The sequence below is a fragment of the Scatophagus argus genome, chromosome 16 (genome assembly GCF_020382885.2).
Source record: "Scatophagus argus isolate fScaArg1 chromosome 16, fScaArg1.pri, whole genome shotgun sequence".
In the NCBI taxonomy this organism is placed as follows: domain Eukaryota; kingdom Metazoa; phylum Chordata; class Actinopteri; family Scatophagidae; genus Scatophagus; species Scatophagus argus.
In genome coordinates this window covers 17,731,162-17,745,167 of record NC_058508.1, presented here as the reverse complement: position 1 = coordinate 17,745,167, position 14,006 = coordinate 17,731,162, and the positions used below count along the sequence as shown (strand labels likewise).

The following is a 14,006-nucleotide window of genomic DNA, read 5'->3' as shown; positions in this document are numbered from 1 at the left end:
GATCACATCGCAAATCAGGCAAGTGACCAACAGCCGCCAATGGATCAAACATATCTCAACATGCTTCACTCCTTCCTTCTAATTTTCCACAGGAAGGCATTTGTTTGGCAGCCTTTAAACACAAGTGATCATTTTACACTCCTATTTTACAGCCTGTGTGAATGATGTTAAGTGAATGTGTAATGCAGTGTTGAACTGGTGGAAACTGGCAACAGAGTATGTAAAAGTGAAACGAATTTTCCTTTAGATAAAATGTAAATAAAAGAGTGTCCAGCTTCCAGTGGTCTGCAGCTCCTTCCTGGACTGAATAGGAACATAAAACACTCTGGCAGGAATTCTGACTGAGTTTCAGTCCAACGTCTGTGGTCTCACTGAGGGCGTGTCCCCACTTTGATGGGACATCCGCCCCTGACAGGTCCTCCAACTAATCCCCAGAAATAGACAAGGGTAGGCACCATCTGTTAGGTTTTTAACATAATCCTCACAATCAATTTGAGTGATTTGTCTGAGGAACCGGAGTTGGATTTTCACATTTGGTCACAAAGCCTGCACATCTTTCATTCATAGCCTAGTATTTATTATAGACAGGGCCTCTTGTGTTAACAGACACTGAATTGCTCTTTTGTCTCTCTTCCTTGCCTGTTGAGTGTCTCTCAGAGAGGGGACCATCGACAGCGTGGGCTGGGGTTATTTGATTCTCTGCAACTGTTCGCCTCTCTGGCCATAACTCTGAGCTCAGCGAGCATGTTTCTCACACCCCTCACTCCAGCTGGGGGGACAGGAAACGACTCTGTCTGCGACTGTGACTGGCGAACTGTTGTGTCTCGTGAGCATTGCGATGGCAATGTGTAGGGATTGCAAGAATGCAGCACCCAGATGCTGGATCTCAAGGAATCCCCCTTCTGACGCAAGGGCGGGTCAGAGGAATCTACTGCCACTTCCCTGTCAAATTAGTGACAAGGCTGATATTCTAGCACTGAAGACAGACGAATTAACTGTTTGAGACTACAGATCACTTTATTGTTTAACTTTAGAACAACTCCTATATTCTACCCCTATTCTATTTTAGCATGAGCAAACTGTAGCATAAGCCTTGAAGTCATATCACGTTATCATAACAAAAATGGCTGTTTAAATAAAGAGGATACTTGTTCAAAGTGGGCTGCATGAAGAAGATTTTACTATCACATACAAAAAGCAAAAAAATCTCCTGTACAAAAGAGAACACAAATCTCACCAAAAAAAAATGAAATCTAGTCTGACGTCGCTCTCATGTAAGACTATGATGTTAATAAAGAGAGCAGCATATGTCCACTGCAGTATGTGATCTGAAGCACTGATCAAAGACGCCAGATCAGTCATGTGATATGGCTGAGAGTACTGTGAATTACGATTGTGAATTAAATCAAGTTCAAAACCGGCTAAAATGAGGCTCACACATGTGTTTTCCTCATTACATTTATCCACTCGAACTCCCAGAAAGAGATAAATGTGTGCATGTGATATATTCAGAAGTTAATCTTTTCAGTCTGAAATTTCACATAAAAGTGTTATAACCTTGTACAATGAAATTTGTTTTCAGATGAAAGCAGATTTGTGTGTCAGAACTGTTTTTTTTTTCTTCTTTCATCTCCCTTTAATAATCACTTGTGAAATGTGTCTCTTTTGGAAGGGCCAAATCCCTGTGGGCTTGTAAACACTGGATTACCTAACTGTATAAGGTTCAAACAAGTTCCACATTGACAAGTGACAACAGTGAAATGCTGCCCATGTGAAAATGCATCATTATTAAAAACTAATAATGTCATATATAATTCAGTCACGGTCCATTTAACTGCACAATGAGTACTTAAACGCAAGTTCTCCCTGTGTCTGCATGAGTTTTCTTCGGGTACACCTTCTTCCTCCCACAGTCCCAAAAACATGCACATTAGGTTAACTGGCTACTCTACATTGCCCCTAGGTGTGAGTGTGTGCATGTGTGGCTGTCTGCCTTTTTGTGTCAGCCCTGCGATTGACTGGCGACCAGTCCAGGATGTACCCCGCCTCTCACCTGTACTCAGCTGGAATAGGCTCCAGGCCCCTGCGACCCTGACAAATAGGCGATACAGAAAATGGATGGATGGTCTATTTTTACTGATGCACACACCAGATGCATTTCTGTACCACGATGGTGCAGCCTTTTCTGGTATTTTATACTTTTACTTATAAAAATGAGCTTAATCCTTCTTCCATCATTGAAGGCTCTGCAGCTCTTTTCCAGAAAAAAGTGGTCAAACTGTGCTGTGGAGGAGCCTTTGTGATGGATTAAACAGCTAAGACTTTCACAACCTGGCAACTCCAAAATGAACCTTATAATTACTAACTATACTATCTATAAAGAATTAAAATGGTTTTCAGTAATAATAAAGTTGTTACAAATCATAAACCCATTATGAAGTGCTTATGAAGCAAGTCAGGATCAAATAAAGGTATTAACTGATAGAACTTTTCTAGTTTATTCTAAGTGAAAGGGCACGTAAGGCATGGACACCATGCATTTTAATCTTGTCACATAAGCCATTTACAAGGAAGGAATGTGAAGGTGAGTTCATCATTGGAGTTGGAATTTTACTAAGCGTCAAACTGGCCCATCAGGTCAGTGTAATGCCCATATTAGGCTGTAATGCCATGGCATTCCCAGCATGCCCGTCATGAAGATTGCCATGCGTGTCACTGTGAGGATTCAGCTTGACTTCTTGGTATGAGAAGTCACGGAAAAACCATCTTATATAACCACCAGTTAATAATCATGCGTTTAGGCTTCTCTCCTCCTCCTGCTACGTTATCTGCTGCCTCCACACAAGTCTGCTTTCTAAACCCAAATTATAGGCCAAAAAGGTCTTACATAATAATTACCAAGTATGATAAATTGTCAGCAAAAAATGTTCGCCCCAGATACAGCCAAGTGATCTGCTTGTGCTGGTGGATTTCTACAAGCTCATGCAGCACAGCACGTTTCCTAAAGGCTTTTGCTGACCCTCGCTCTGTCGTCTCACAGCAAGACTGATTTAATTGCTGTCTAACACAAGCATGTCAGAAAAATTTACCGTGTCAATGTGACTTCTATCTCTGTCAAAATGTACCTTGGCCTTTAACTCTCCCCCTAATCAAGCATGGCCAGAGTATTAGTACATGAGGAGGAAGGAGGTGAATATCTGATCTACACGAGCAATAAAATGAAGGGTCACTGACATAACAAATTAGGGAGTGTGTGATAAGCACGTAGCAACATTCACAGTCAGCATAAGCACACTTAAGGGAATTGGCTTCTGGTCTTGGTCATTTTACATGAAGGAAATGATGCTGAGAGGTGATAAGACCCAGATGGTTCTTGGGAATGTTTTTCATCTGCATCCTTAGGTCAGACTGGGAAGTGGTCTCTCAATAGTAAATTTACATAATTCACAATTTATTTTGAAACAAAACAAAACAAAACAAAACCTTGTGATAATAAATATTTTTCCTTGGTGCTAAGGGAGCCAAAAAGTGTTTTAGATTTTAAGAGGCATATTATTCTCCTTCAATATGCTGTTTTTATGTGCAGTTATGGCATTTGTCTTTTAGTTGTTGTCCTTTGGTCCAAATTAGGAATGTCACTTAGACAGAAATATATAACACTGGCATAACATTAGCTGACATACCGGTAAGTTATATGAGGCCAAGTGAAGTTGTAGTACCAAAGGCCCTGAGCGTATTTACTTGAGCAAAGGTGAGTTTCATTGCTTTTGAATTCAAAATTTCATTTGTCAGATGAAGATACACTTGATTACATCTGTTATTTCTTTTTCAAAACTTAAATAGTGTTGTTTTAAGGCATCAAAGAGCATAAGGTCCATTAACATCTTTTGTTTATGATCTTTTACTGAGTAAGTGTTGTATATCTCCTAGTTTGAAATGACAGGCTTTCTGTTTCTGAGTGTTTATTCTGGTATCATTAGACGTTATTGAAGCCATCAGAATAAACCACAAACTCCTTTACTCTGAACTAGGCTACCTAAGCACTAACCACTTCACGGTAATGCATTTTCACATGAAATATTGCTACACTGGGTCTTTCAAAGACCAGACTCAAAGATGTCCTTTGCGATGAGTTTACTTTCAGCAGTCTGTCTGAATATAGATTACTTGAAATCGACAGGAGTTACAGCAGGAAGTGGAGCAGAAAAGCAAACAAAACATGTTACCCAGATACTCAAAGCACGTTTTACTGCAAGGCGAGGCTATCGCTGTCTCACTCCAGCTTTTTTCAAATGTGGCATGAACAAAAACTGTCGAGTATCGTTGCTGCTTTCACTCGACCAATGAGAAGAGTACAGCGTTGGAAAAAACAATGACAAACCAAAGGAGGTATGACAGAAATGAAGACAGCTGACATTTCTTTCTATTCAGGCGTGTGAGATAAGTATTTGTTGAGGTAATAACAAAGATTAACTCCCAACTGTGGGAGTGTGGGACACACCAGGCCTGTACCTTGAGCAGATCACAAAGGGCACATGGAAACATGATCTTATAAATGCGTCAATTAGAGAACAAGGGAGAAAATGTACTCAAGGTGTTAGGCATTTACCAGCTTTGCATACCACAGGTGCAGAACGTTATGTCATTGTGTTCTTGGTTCCTGGGAACTTAAAGTCTAGGCATTAGTTATGAGGTATGAGCTGGCAAAATGGGTTGTGTTCTCATAACAGTCATTGACAGACTGTCTGCCAAGGTATCACTGCAGCTTCCCATCAACACCAAGCTTATGCAAGCTAATAAAATAGGTGGAGTATCCTTGACAAGCAGAAAACAAAAGAGAACAGCAACAACGCAGACGCAAGAATTAATCACTACATGATTTCTTCGGTCAGGTCTAAGTGCTGCATACCTCAACTGCAGGGCACTTTAATCTTCTTTTGTGTGAACTGCATGCATTTGAAAGCTGGAGGAAGTGGGTTTGGTAGGCATTTGCACATGAGAACACAGGAAAGAGAAGAAAAAAGAGAGACCTGGACATGTATAACTGCAAAAATGCAAATAAAAATGTTTGCAGTTTCCTAAAAAAGAATGTGAAATGTTTCGTGTGGTGTTTGTATTTACAGGAAAATCTGTGCAAGAAGTCTTGCCATTTCTGTCACACATACCAGCACAGTGTATCATGCTATGTCTACTTTCCTAGTTACAGCGTATCAAGACCTGCATTGTAAACAGAGGCAGGTAACCAGGTGGTGGGTGGAGTGCGCCATTGATTTCATCAGTGCCTCTATAGGATGAAACCACATGGAGAGGCATTATTTGGAAATGACTCAAACAAGAAAGTGAGTGAGAGTGAGGGCCACTCAAAGAAAGAAAGAAATAGAAGAAGAAGCTAGTTGGTGTAAGAGTTTTGTCAAATGAGAGTGGTAGTGCTAAAACATGCCTGCATTTACTGCCAAGAACTCTTTTTATGTGATATGGGGTAAATACCAGCATGACTGAGTCACTTGCCATGCCCCTACAAACCACCCATCACTTTGTTTCACCACATCACAGGTGAGCTACTGATGCATGGAGCGCCTGGCATTCTCTGCCTGCTGCACCTGGACCAACGAGACAGAGAACCAAGAAGGAAAAGACAAAACACTGGAGCTACTGCAGTCACTCTGTATTTTATATGTTTTATTGATATTTTTTGAAGAATATTGTTTAGATGTTTTTGGCTTCGTGTTTAGCTAGCATAGCTTGCCTCCTCTGTGTTTCACATTGAAACATCAACCGTTCCCAAGCAGCCCAGTGCGACCATAGTCATTTACTGTCTCTACTTTCCCAGACACATGACCCAGGACCTGGAGAAACCTGGAGATGAAATCTGTGGTCTGAATTTTCCCATGTATGTTATCTAACTAGCTAGATCTCGCAGTGGAACGCGTTTCTGATACATAGCTCAGATACATTTGTGTACCATGATGGTGCAGCTGCAGGAGGTATGCACACACACTGAAACTGTCCCGCTTTGACCTCCAGCTTAGGCCTTGACTAAGACATCAGCATTCTCAGCTAAATAAAGGTCCAGTCTAGTCCCAGGACAAACTCGAGTGCCTGAAGGCCAAGAAAATGGCAGGAACAGGATGTCCTGAATGCAAAAGAGAAAGAATGAGCCGTCGGTTCAAGCTTGAGGGGACATTTCCCATGACACAATCCCTGCTATTTCCTGGAGCTCTGGGATTTTGTACTCAAATTGGTCCTGTGGAATGCAAACGCTGCAGGTCAGCGAGTGGCCCTGAGGGTTACACATGACGTAAAGTCTCATGTCCAGTAGGCAACCATAAGCCATGCTGCATCCCATATATCAATAACTCTGGGAAAATACACATGTATAAAATATGATGCCCCATTCCCCTCTCATAACAGGACCTGAGTAACCTCTGACCCTACTCTGGGGTGGACATTGGACTACACTTCTCCCCAGAGGCCACGACAAGACTGTTATGTTCTTGCACTTGAAATATGACTATATATTTGTTCATCTCTGTCTCTGGTCTGGCACTGGACAAAATAAATTATGGACTTCCAGCTTTGTCATTAATAATACTTCTACATAGCTTGGATTTCTGTCTTTCTGAAGAATATAACTTTAACACAGGAACTATTCTAAAAGTAATAGGTGGGAGTAAATCATAATAATTAAGTCTGAGATTGTTATACTCAAATGGTTTCAGCAAATTCTATTCTGTAGATTAGAAATTTAAAATGTGCTGATAGTGCCTCTGAGTGTTCAAAACCATACTTTCCACATGTCTTCTCTTCTTTCAGCTGATGATTTTACCAGAAAGTCACTCACTCTGAATTACCTTGTGAAAAATGCACAGTGGATTTCTTAGACTCTCTTTTTCCCCTTCATTGAAGTAAACCTGCCGTACGTCATCAGAACAGAAGTGTTAGCTGGAGCCATATCTCTCATCAGTCAGCAGTTTATAAGCAGACTTATAAAGTTATAGCTTCTTGGTTTGGGCTTTTATCATCCTGGATCACGTTCTCAGAAGAGGGAATACTTGCAGTCTCTCACTCCAATTCCAGCTGTCCTGAAGGATGAATGGGTTTCACAGAACAGGGGATGCTTTCTATTTTTAACACATGTTTCAGCTGCAACGTCTGATACAAGAGCATTTAGTCCAACTGCAACCAAAACTTTTCTCAAACAGTGACACTTTACTTTGAACATTTACTTTATTAGTGAGCAAAGGCAGAAGTAAAAACAGATGAGTCTCTGGAGAGAAACAATATGAATCCAGACATAACATTTTGTAAGTGAAATTGTTGATTATTAGAGTCATGAGTGAGGACTATAGTGTCTTGAGAAGAGTGGCAGGAAAAGGCCACAGACACACATACACACAGTAACTCTATCTCATCAGATGCAGCCACGGAGTTATGATAAAATCTGTCCAGTCTAGACCAAAGCAGTCAAACTGTGGGCTTAAAAAGTGAAACAAGACCTCTCAGTCAGGTAGAAGGAAACTCATTTCATATCAGATACCAATGCTGCAGTATGAATTTGCTGGCATGGAGACAACGCCAGACAAAATGTATCATGTATCTTATTATAATGACATAAAGTGAAAGGGGGGCTTTATTTTTTTGTAACATCCTCATAAAATGGAGCTCTTTCTCTTCTTTCTCTTACTGGGCAAATGGTGACACAAACTGAGCTGTTACTAGCTGATCTCAAGAGAGTCAGAAATCGAACTACATCACTTGTTTTTGAGCTTAAGAATGACATTTTTCTTATCAGCCCCAAAAGGCCATTAAGCTCTTTCATCTTGTGCCTATAGTGAGGCACCTCTGAGAAATGTAAGCTCTGCATATTCAGTTCAGATGAAACGCCCTCAGTAAAAGTAGTCTCATCTATAGCGTGACATTTCAGCCTCACCACATCCACCACAAGACACCTTTAGCTGTTTCACTTCTGCTCATCATTCTCACATGGGACATCCTGCTGAGAACATCTGCTTCTGAAGCCGCTCAGTGTCGTTACAAACCTCATATTGTGTCCGCACCGGGCACTCATTACATTTGTTTGCTCAGCTCAGTGTGACTCACTTGGTCTGCTCTTCCACAGGGTAAGCACATGAATGGACTGACACCAAGGAGCTGTTATGCATTTCCTCCTGAAGTGCTAACAGATACACTGCAGAATTCATGACTGCTCCATTTCATGCATTTCTCCCTTTAAGCATGCACGAGGCCAGGCTGCTGCCTCTGCCACTTCCAACAACAATTTAGTTTTCTCCCAAAAATACCACAAAGACACACGGTTCTGCACGTGGGATGATTTTTCTCGTTCCCTGAGCAACCCAGAGATGGTCTGAGGTCTGTTTATTCTTGGTGCTGTGGGCCAGTCGTGTTGAGGAGGTGTTTTAAAGGCTCTCCCAGACAACAGTGCACCTCCCATTGACCTTCTCTTGACAATTACAGGGCCACAGGGAGACTCTAATCCACGTGTAGTACCGGGAAGTTGCCCAACTTCATAGCCCAAAGACTGTACCATACTGTTGGTGTGGATTCAGAGGCAACCAATGGATCAAGTGCAGTCCAAATTTCTGGATGCTGCTTCACTGTGCATATGTCAAAGAGAAGAAACAAAACAGCTCAATATAGAATACGACATTTCTTCATCACCTCCTCTGCAAGAACAGTGAAAATGCAACCTGTATGCATACAGTATATGACAACTGTACTGTATTTGCATTCAGGTTTTAAGGGAAATAAGTAATGGATGCACATAATCTACCATAAAACGAAATGAAAACTCAGTAACATCATAACATCAGAGGTCAAGTGGTTCAAGATTTTTAACAATGCTTGGGAGTCGTAGACATTTGAAAGAGGTTCAAGGCCTGCTGTTATCTGCCCTACAGACTCTGGGACAACAGCCAAGCTGATGCCATCTAAAGGAGAGGAACGCAGCAAAATGGCCGGAAATTCCTACTTGGTTTGCTCCCATCAGCAGAAGAAATTCTTTCAAATCAAGCTGCTTGTTCTTTTGACAGACAAAATGCACACTTTACAGTAACCAGATTAAATTAGAAACTGTGACATTTTGAATGCTGTAAAAATGATTGTAGATGACCCTTGTTATCAACAAGATCAAGATACATATCAGCTCTGAATTGAAGCTGCAAATGAACTCTCATTTGCATACTGCATATTCTTCCCTCTGTATTTCCTGAGAATAAGTAAAATTTTTTTCTCTTAAGAATTCATCCAAACACCATGTTCAGTGTTTCTTGACAGTTTAGATTTGGTTTGAATTACTAGATTAGATACTAACTTTGATAGATAAGCATTGGTTTGTACCTAAGGATTTGTCGCCACCTAGTGATAATTTATTTATTTGCACATGATGACGTTTTGAAAGCACACAAAATATTTTCCAGTCACTGCTCAAAACTTGCACGGGTGGATTATTTGTACTGAATTTCAGATACTTCTGGACCTGGACTTTGATTGATGATTACTTCATCACACACTTAAGGGATATTGTATGTGCTATCAGATGGTTTGTCTGTATAAAACTAAAAGTCTGAATCTTAAAATAAAAATTTCCCAAAGACCTTAGGAGATTTCCATCTTTGATCCATTAAAATCAATCCATTGTGCTCCTTTCTGGCCATTTTCAGGATCGTTGTCTTGTTGGAGCAGCCAGAGGTCAATGTGACTTTATTCATAGTGTGGTCAAGGACTGATGTTGTGATGTTTTGCTGCCACCTAGTGGGTGTGCAACCTCACAACAGTCACAGAAATGCTAGTATGTACACCTAAAAAATACAGTACATTTAATTTACACTTACATCACTGATCATTTATGTCACTGGAAGTGTCACAGCAGTAATCTTAGACAAAATTAAACTACACTGACAAGGACATGAGAAATACATGGGGAGGTCTCCAGGTGTCTGATAAAATGGAAGATGTTTAGGATTAACTGGCCTTGAGATAGTGAATGACGTCAAAACACTGCAAACAAGAGTTTTCGCGTCTCTGTCTTATCCTCTTCCTCTTTTCCACATCCTCTCAGCTGAAGCAGAACTTTAGTGACTCGGACTCCATGGACATGAAGGTGGTGCTGATCACGGGCTGCTCCTCAGGAATCGGTCTCAGTCTGGCTGTCCGGCTAGCCTCTGACCCCAACAAAAAATTCAAAGGTAATTAAAACGGACACTGACCCATTGTGGCTTTTTATTGCATGTGCTTAAGTGTCTCTTCTTAGAGAGTTTGCACAAGGCATTGGACTGATGGTGTTAAGGAGCTTCTAAGCCCACAGAGACACAGTACAGTGTGTGATTTTGTATGGCATGGTGTGAGTCCATTGTGTGCATTCCATTTTACATCTGGATGAAAACAGACGTGTTGCTCTCTGTTCAGTCTATGCCACAATGAGAAATCTGACCAAGAAGGAGCGTCTTTTAGACTGTGTGAAGGGCCTGCACAGAGATACCCTGGAGATTGTCCAAATGGATGTGACCTGCCAGCAGTCCATCCTGGATGCGAGGGACGGGGTTGTGGAAAAGCGAGTGGACATTCTGGGTATGCTCTTGTGTCAGTGTGTCCTGATTTAGACTCTAGTTTGTATGTGTTAATGGCCTTATCCTCACCACTTGCAGTATGCAATGCTGGTGTGGGTTTGATGGGGCCGCTGGAGGTGCAATCCTTGGACTCGATGAGGCAGATTCTGGAGGTCAACCTTCTTGGTACCATCCAGACCATCCAGGCTTTTCTGCCAGACATGAAGGCTCAGGGCGAGGGTCGCATTCTGGTCACAGGCAGCACTGGAGGGCTTCACGGTGAGACAGGCAAATAACATTTAAGAGTCACTGAGTGTCAGCAGTGTTCCACACGTGCAGTTTCTGTCATGATTTGAGAGAAATATATAAAAACAATTATGCTTTGATTGCTGCTGTGCATGAAATTGCCAAAATAACCTAACCTCATGTTTCATGCTCTCTCAAAGGGCTCCCTTTTAATGAGGTGTACTGTGCCAGTAAATTTGCAATAGAGGGAGCATGTGAGAGTTTGGCTGTCCTCCTGCAACACTTCAATATCCAGTGGGTTTTAAAGTTTCCTGCACCTTGTTTCCGTATTTGGAAGCCACTGGGTGTAAATTAAGTGTAAATGGTGATTCAACTCGATTCTTCATCCTTCAGTGTGAGTCTCATTGAGTGTGGTCCAGTCAACACCGACTTCCTGGTTAACCTGCAGAAGGCAGAGCTCGGGGACGCGTCTCTCCAGCACGTTGATACCCACACACTCAGCCTCTATGAAAAATACCTGCAGCACTGTGACTCTGTTTTCCAAAATGCAGCACAGGACACTGAGGACATTGTTAAGGTATGTTATCATAATATATAACACATATTGGACTGGGAGGAGCCTTGATCACACTGCTCACAATTTGTCCATGACTTTGAACTTCTCCCTTTATGGACTGGATTATTCTACATTTGCATTTGCACGGGTCAGTGGTGGAAAGCAATCATGTACTGTAATTAAATAGTTAGATAACTTCTTCTTCTCCTTCCAGTACATTTATTCAACATGTACAGTTACTAGTTTCTTTACAGTATAAAATTTTACATACAAATCTATGATGAGTTTATAAAATATGATGCAAAAATCTATCACCTCTTTACTCAACTTGTTTTTGCCTCCAAAAGGTATTTCTGGATGCCATCCAGTCACCCAGTCCTGCATTCAGATACTTCAGCAGCGGCGTCATGCCACCTCTCACCAAACTGAAGATATCCGAACCAGATGGCTTGCAGTACATCAGTTCTATGAGCAAAATTGTTTTCTCAACTGAAGATCAGTAATAATTTTGCACATGTCTTGTTCTTAACTTCATGTGCAGACTTTCCTTTCCTGTAGTTTATGTGCAGAGGTTAATATTTTGTTCCTTCATTGTTGATTTCTGACAAAAAGTCCATGCACTCTGACTCACTGGGGTTGCTCAACTGGAAGGGTCAGTAAGTTCAGAGATTTGTGGGTAGAGTTCACAGCAGGGAGCAACTCGGCGGTTCTATTTTTGTATGTCACTTGTCAAAAGTTATATTCCTGGTCACAGTATAAAAACATGTGTAAAAATAGACTTTACCTGGTTGGTGGAGAAATATTTGATAGAGATTATGTTTTTAGTGATGCAATAGCTTTTACGTTCCTGTCTTTTTTTAGAGTTCTTACCACAGTGATTAGTATATTTTCTCTGGGACAGGCAGACAGGTTTTTACCACACTGTTAAAGGGAAAACAATCTAAGAACTTTCTAGGGTCGCTATTCAAAGCGAACAGAAAAGATTTCTCCACTGACCGTTGATTTGATACCATTTCTTGTGAATAAATTATATTGGCATTTAAATATGCTTCCCTTAACCCCCACCCCCCACCCCATGCACACACACACACACACACACTAAAAGATAAATGAATAAAGTATTTGAATGGAACTGAAATGACTTTGGATAGTATCTGTTATTCATTAACTGATGACTGTATTACACAGCTGGACCTTAATTACTCTCTTTAAGTGCAGAAAACAGTGGTGATTATTGCATAATAAAGTTAATTGTCACAAGGACTTTGTTTTGTAGGGAACACAAGGAAAACTACTCAAATATTATTTGAAACTATTTAACAATCAGCATTCACAATATTTTATTGAAGTACATTTGCATTGAAAAGAATGAATAGAAGTAATGTTTGCCATTTTGGTCTATAAATACCCTTTCACCTGGAAGTGGATTCTCTCTTACTTGGTCCTCTGGACAGAGATGGGGTCGCACACTCTGCTGTTGTTCAGTTTTTTATTGCAGAGGTCTGTATGCTTTAGACAAGTGATCTTGTCTATCTCATACTTTAGGGTGACATCAATCTAGACACACAGTAAAGTTCTTTGACCGGCAGAATGAAGGTTTGTCAATGATTGATACATCTGTTAAAAAGCAAGTGAACTGAAAAAGCGTATTCACTGATGTCTCCACAAACCAGTGACATCAATATCAGTGACTTCATGACATCAGTGTTAGCACAGTTTGGTGAATGTCCTGAGACAGCAAATTTGTCTGAACAGACACAAAAGCAAAAATAGAAAGAAAACAAAACCTTTAGTATCTTGGAAATTTCAACAGAGAGTTTGATTTTGAATCACTCAGCTGTATAAAGTTCAGGGATCAAAGACTCACCAGCTGTAACTGGCTGTGTGGCATTTATTGGATCAGGCTTGGGCTGTTAGATAGATAGATAGATAGATAGATAGATAGATAGATAGATAGATAGATAGATAGATAGATACTTGGTTGATCCCGGGGGAAATTCAAGATTCAAATTCAAGATTGTTAGCTCTGTGAGTATGTTCTTTTATAAGCTCAGAGAGGTCAGCTCGTCTGTACATTACGCATTACGTTTCCAACCTATCTTTGATAGGATTGACTGTGGTTTGCTAATCCCTCCCTAATTAAATGCCCTAATTCCAGTCTGAAGATCCTGAAATGGATCCTGTGCTACTAGTTATAGTTAAGTTACCTCATAGTCTTAACAGGCTACAGCAGCATTTAAAGGTGTCAGCTTCTTAGGGCCGGTAGCATTACGAAGATCAGTATAATGAGAGCAAGGTAAAGTCTTTGGTAAAATATATTATCATTAAACAAACATTTTGATATGGACTATGTATTAAAATGCTGCCGTTCTGTGACACTTCCATCACTACTCTGCTTTAAACATTACTAGATTTACAGTTAAACTGAATGTAGGCAATACAATGACCCATTCATCTGCAGCACCAAAGTCCAGGTGTATCACACGCACAGCATGTGTTTGCTTCACTTGTTGACTTTGGCTTCCTTGTGGAAACCTCTAAGCATCCTGTGAACTCAGCTGTCAGTAATTCAAGCACAAATGAGTCATAAGTGCCAAATAAGACAACAAATCTGTATTTCTTTATAATTTATTTTTTGA

At 40.7% G+C, this 14,006-nt stretch overlaps 1 protein-coding gene across 1 annotated transcript; it reads left to right on the top strand.

The window, feature by feature from the left end:
- The first annotated feature begins 9,971 nt into the window (after positions 1 to 9,971).
- hsd17b1 (hydroxysteroid (17-beta) dehydrogenase 1) lies at positions 9,972 to 12,412 on the top strand. Its single transcript, XM_046415285.1, has 6 exons — positions 9,972 to 10,205; positions 10,426 to 10,587; positions 10,665 to 10,844; positions 11,012 to 11,105; positions 11,205 to 11,388; positions 11,715 to 12,412. Exons 1-6 carry the CDS (start codon positions 10,004 to 10,006, stop codon positions 11,868 to 11,870), a joined length of 978 nt encoding a protein of 325 aa, XP_046271241.1. The 5' UTR covers positions 9,972 to 10,003; the 3' UTR covers positions 11,871 to 12,412.
- The last annotated feature ends 1,594 nt before the right edge of the window (positions 12,413 to 14,006 follow it).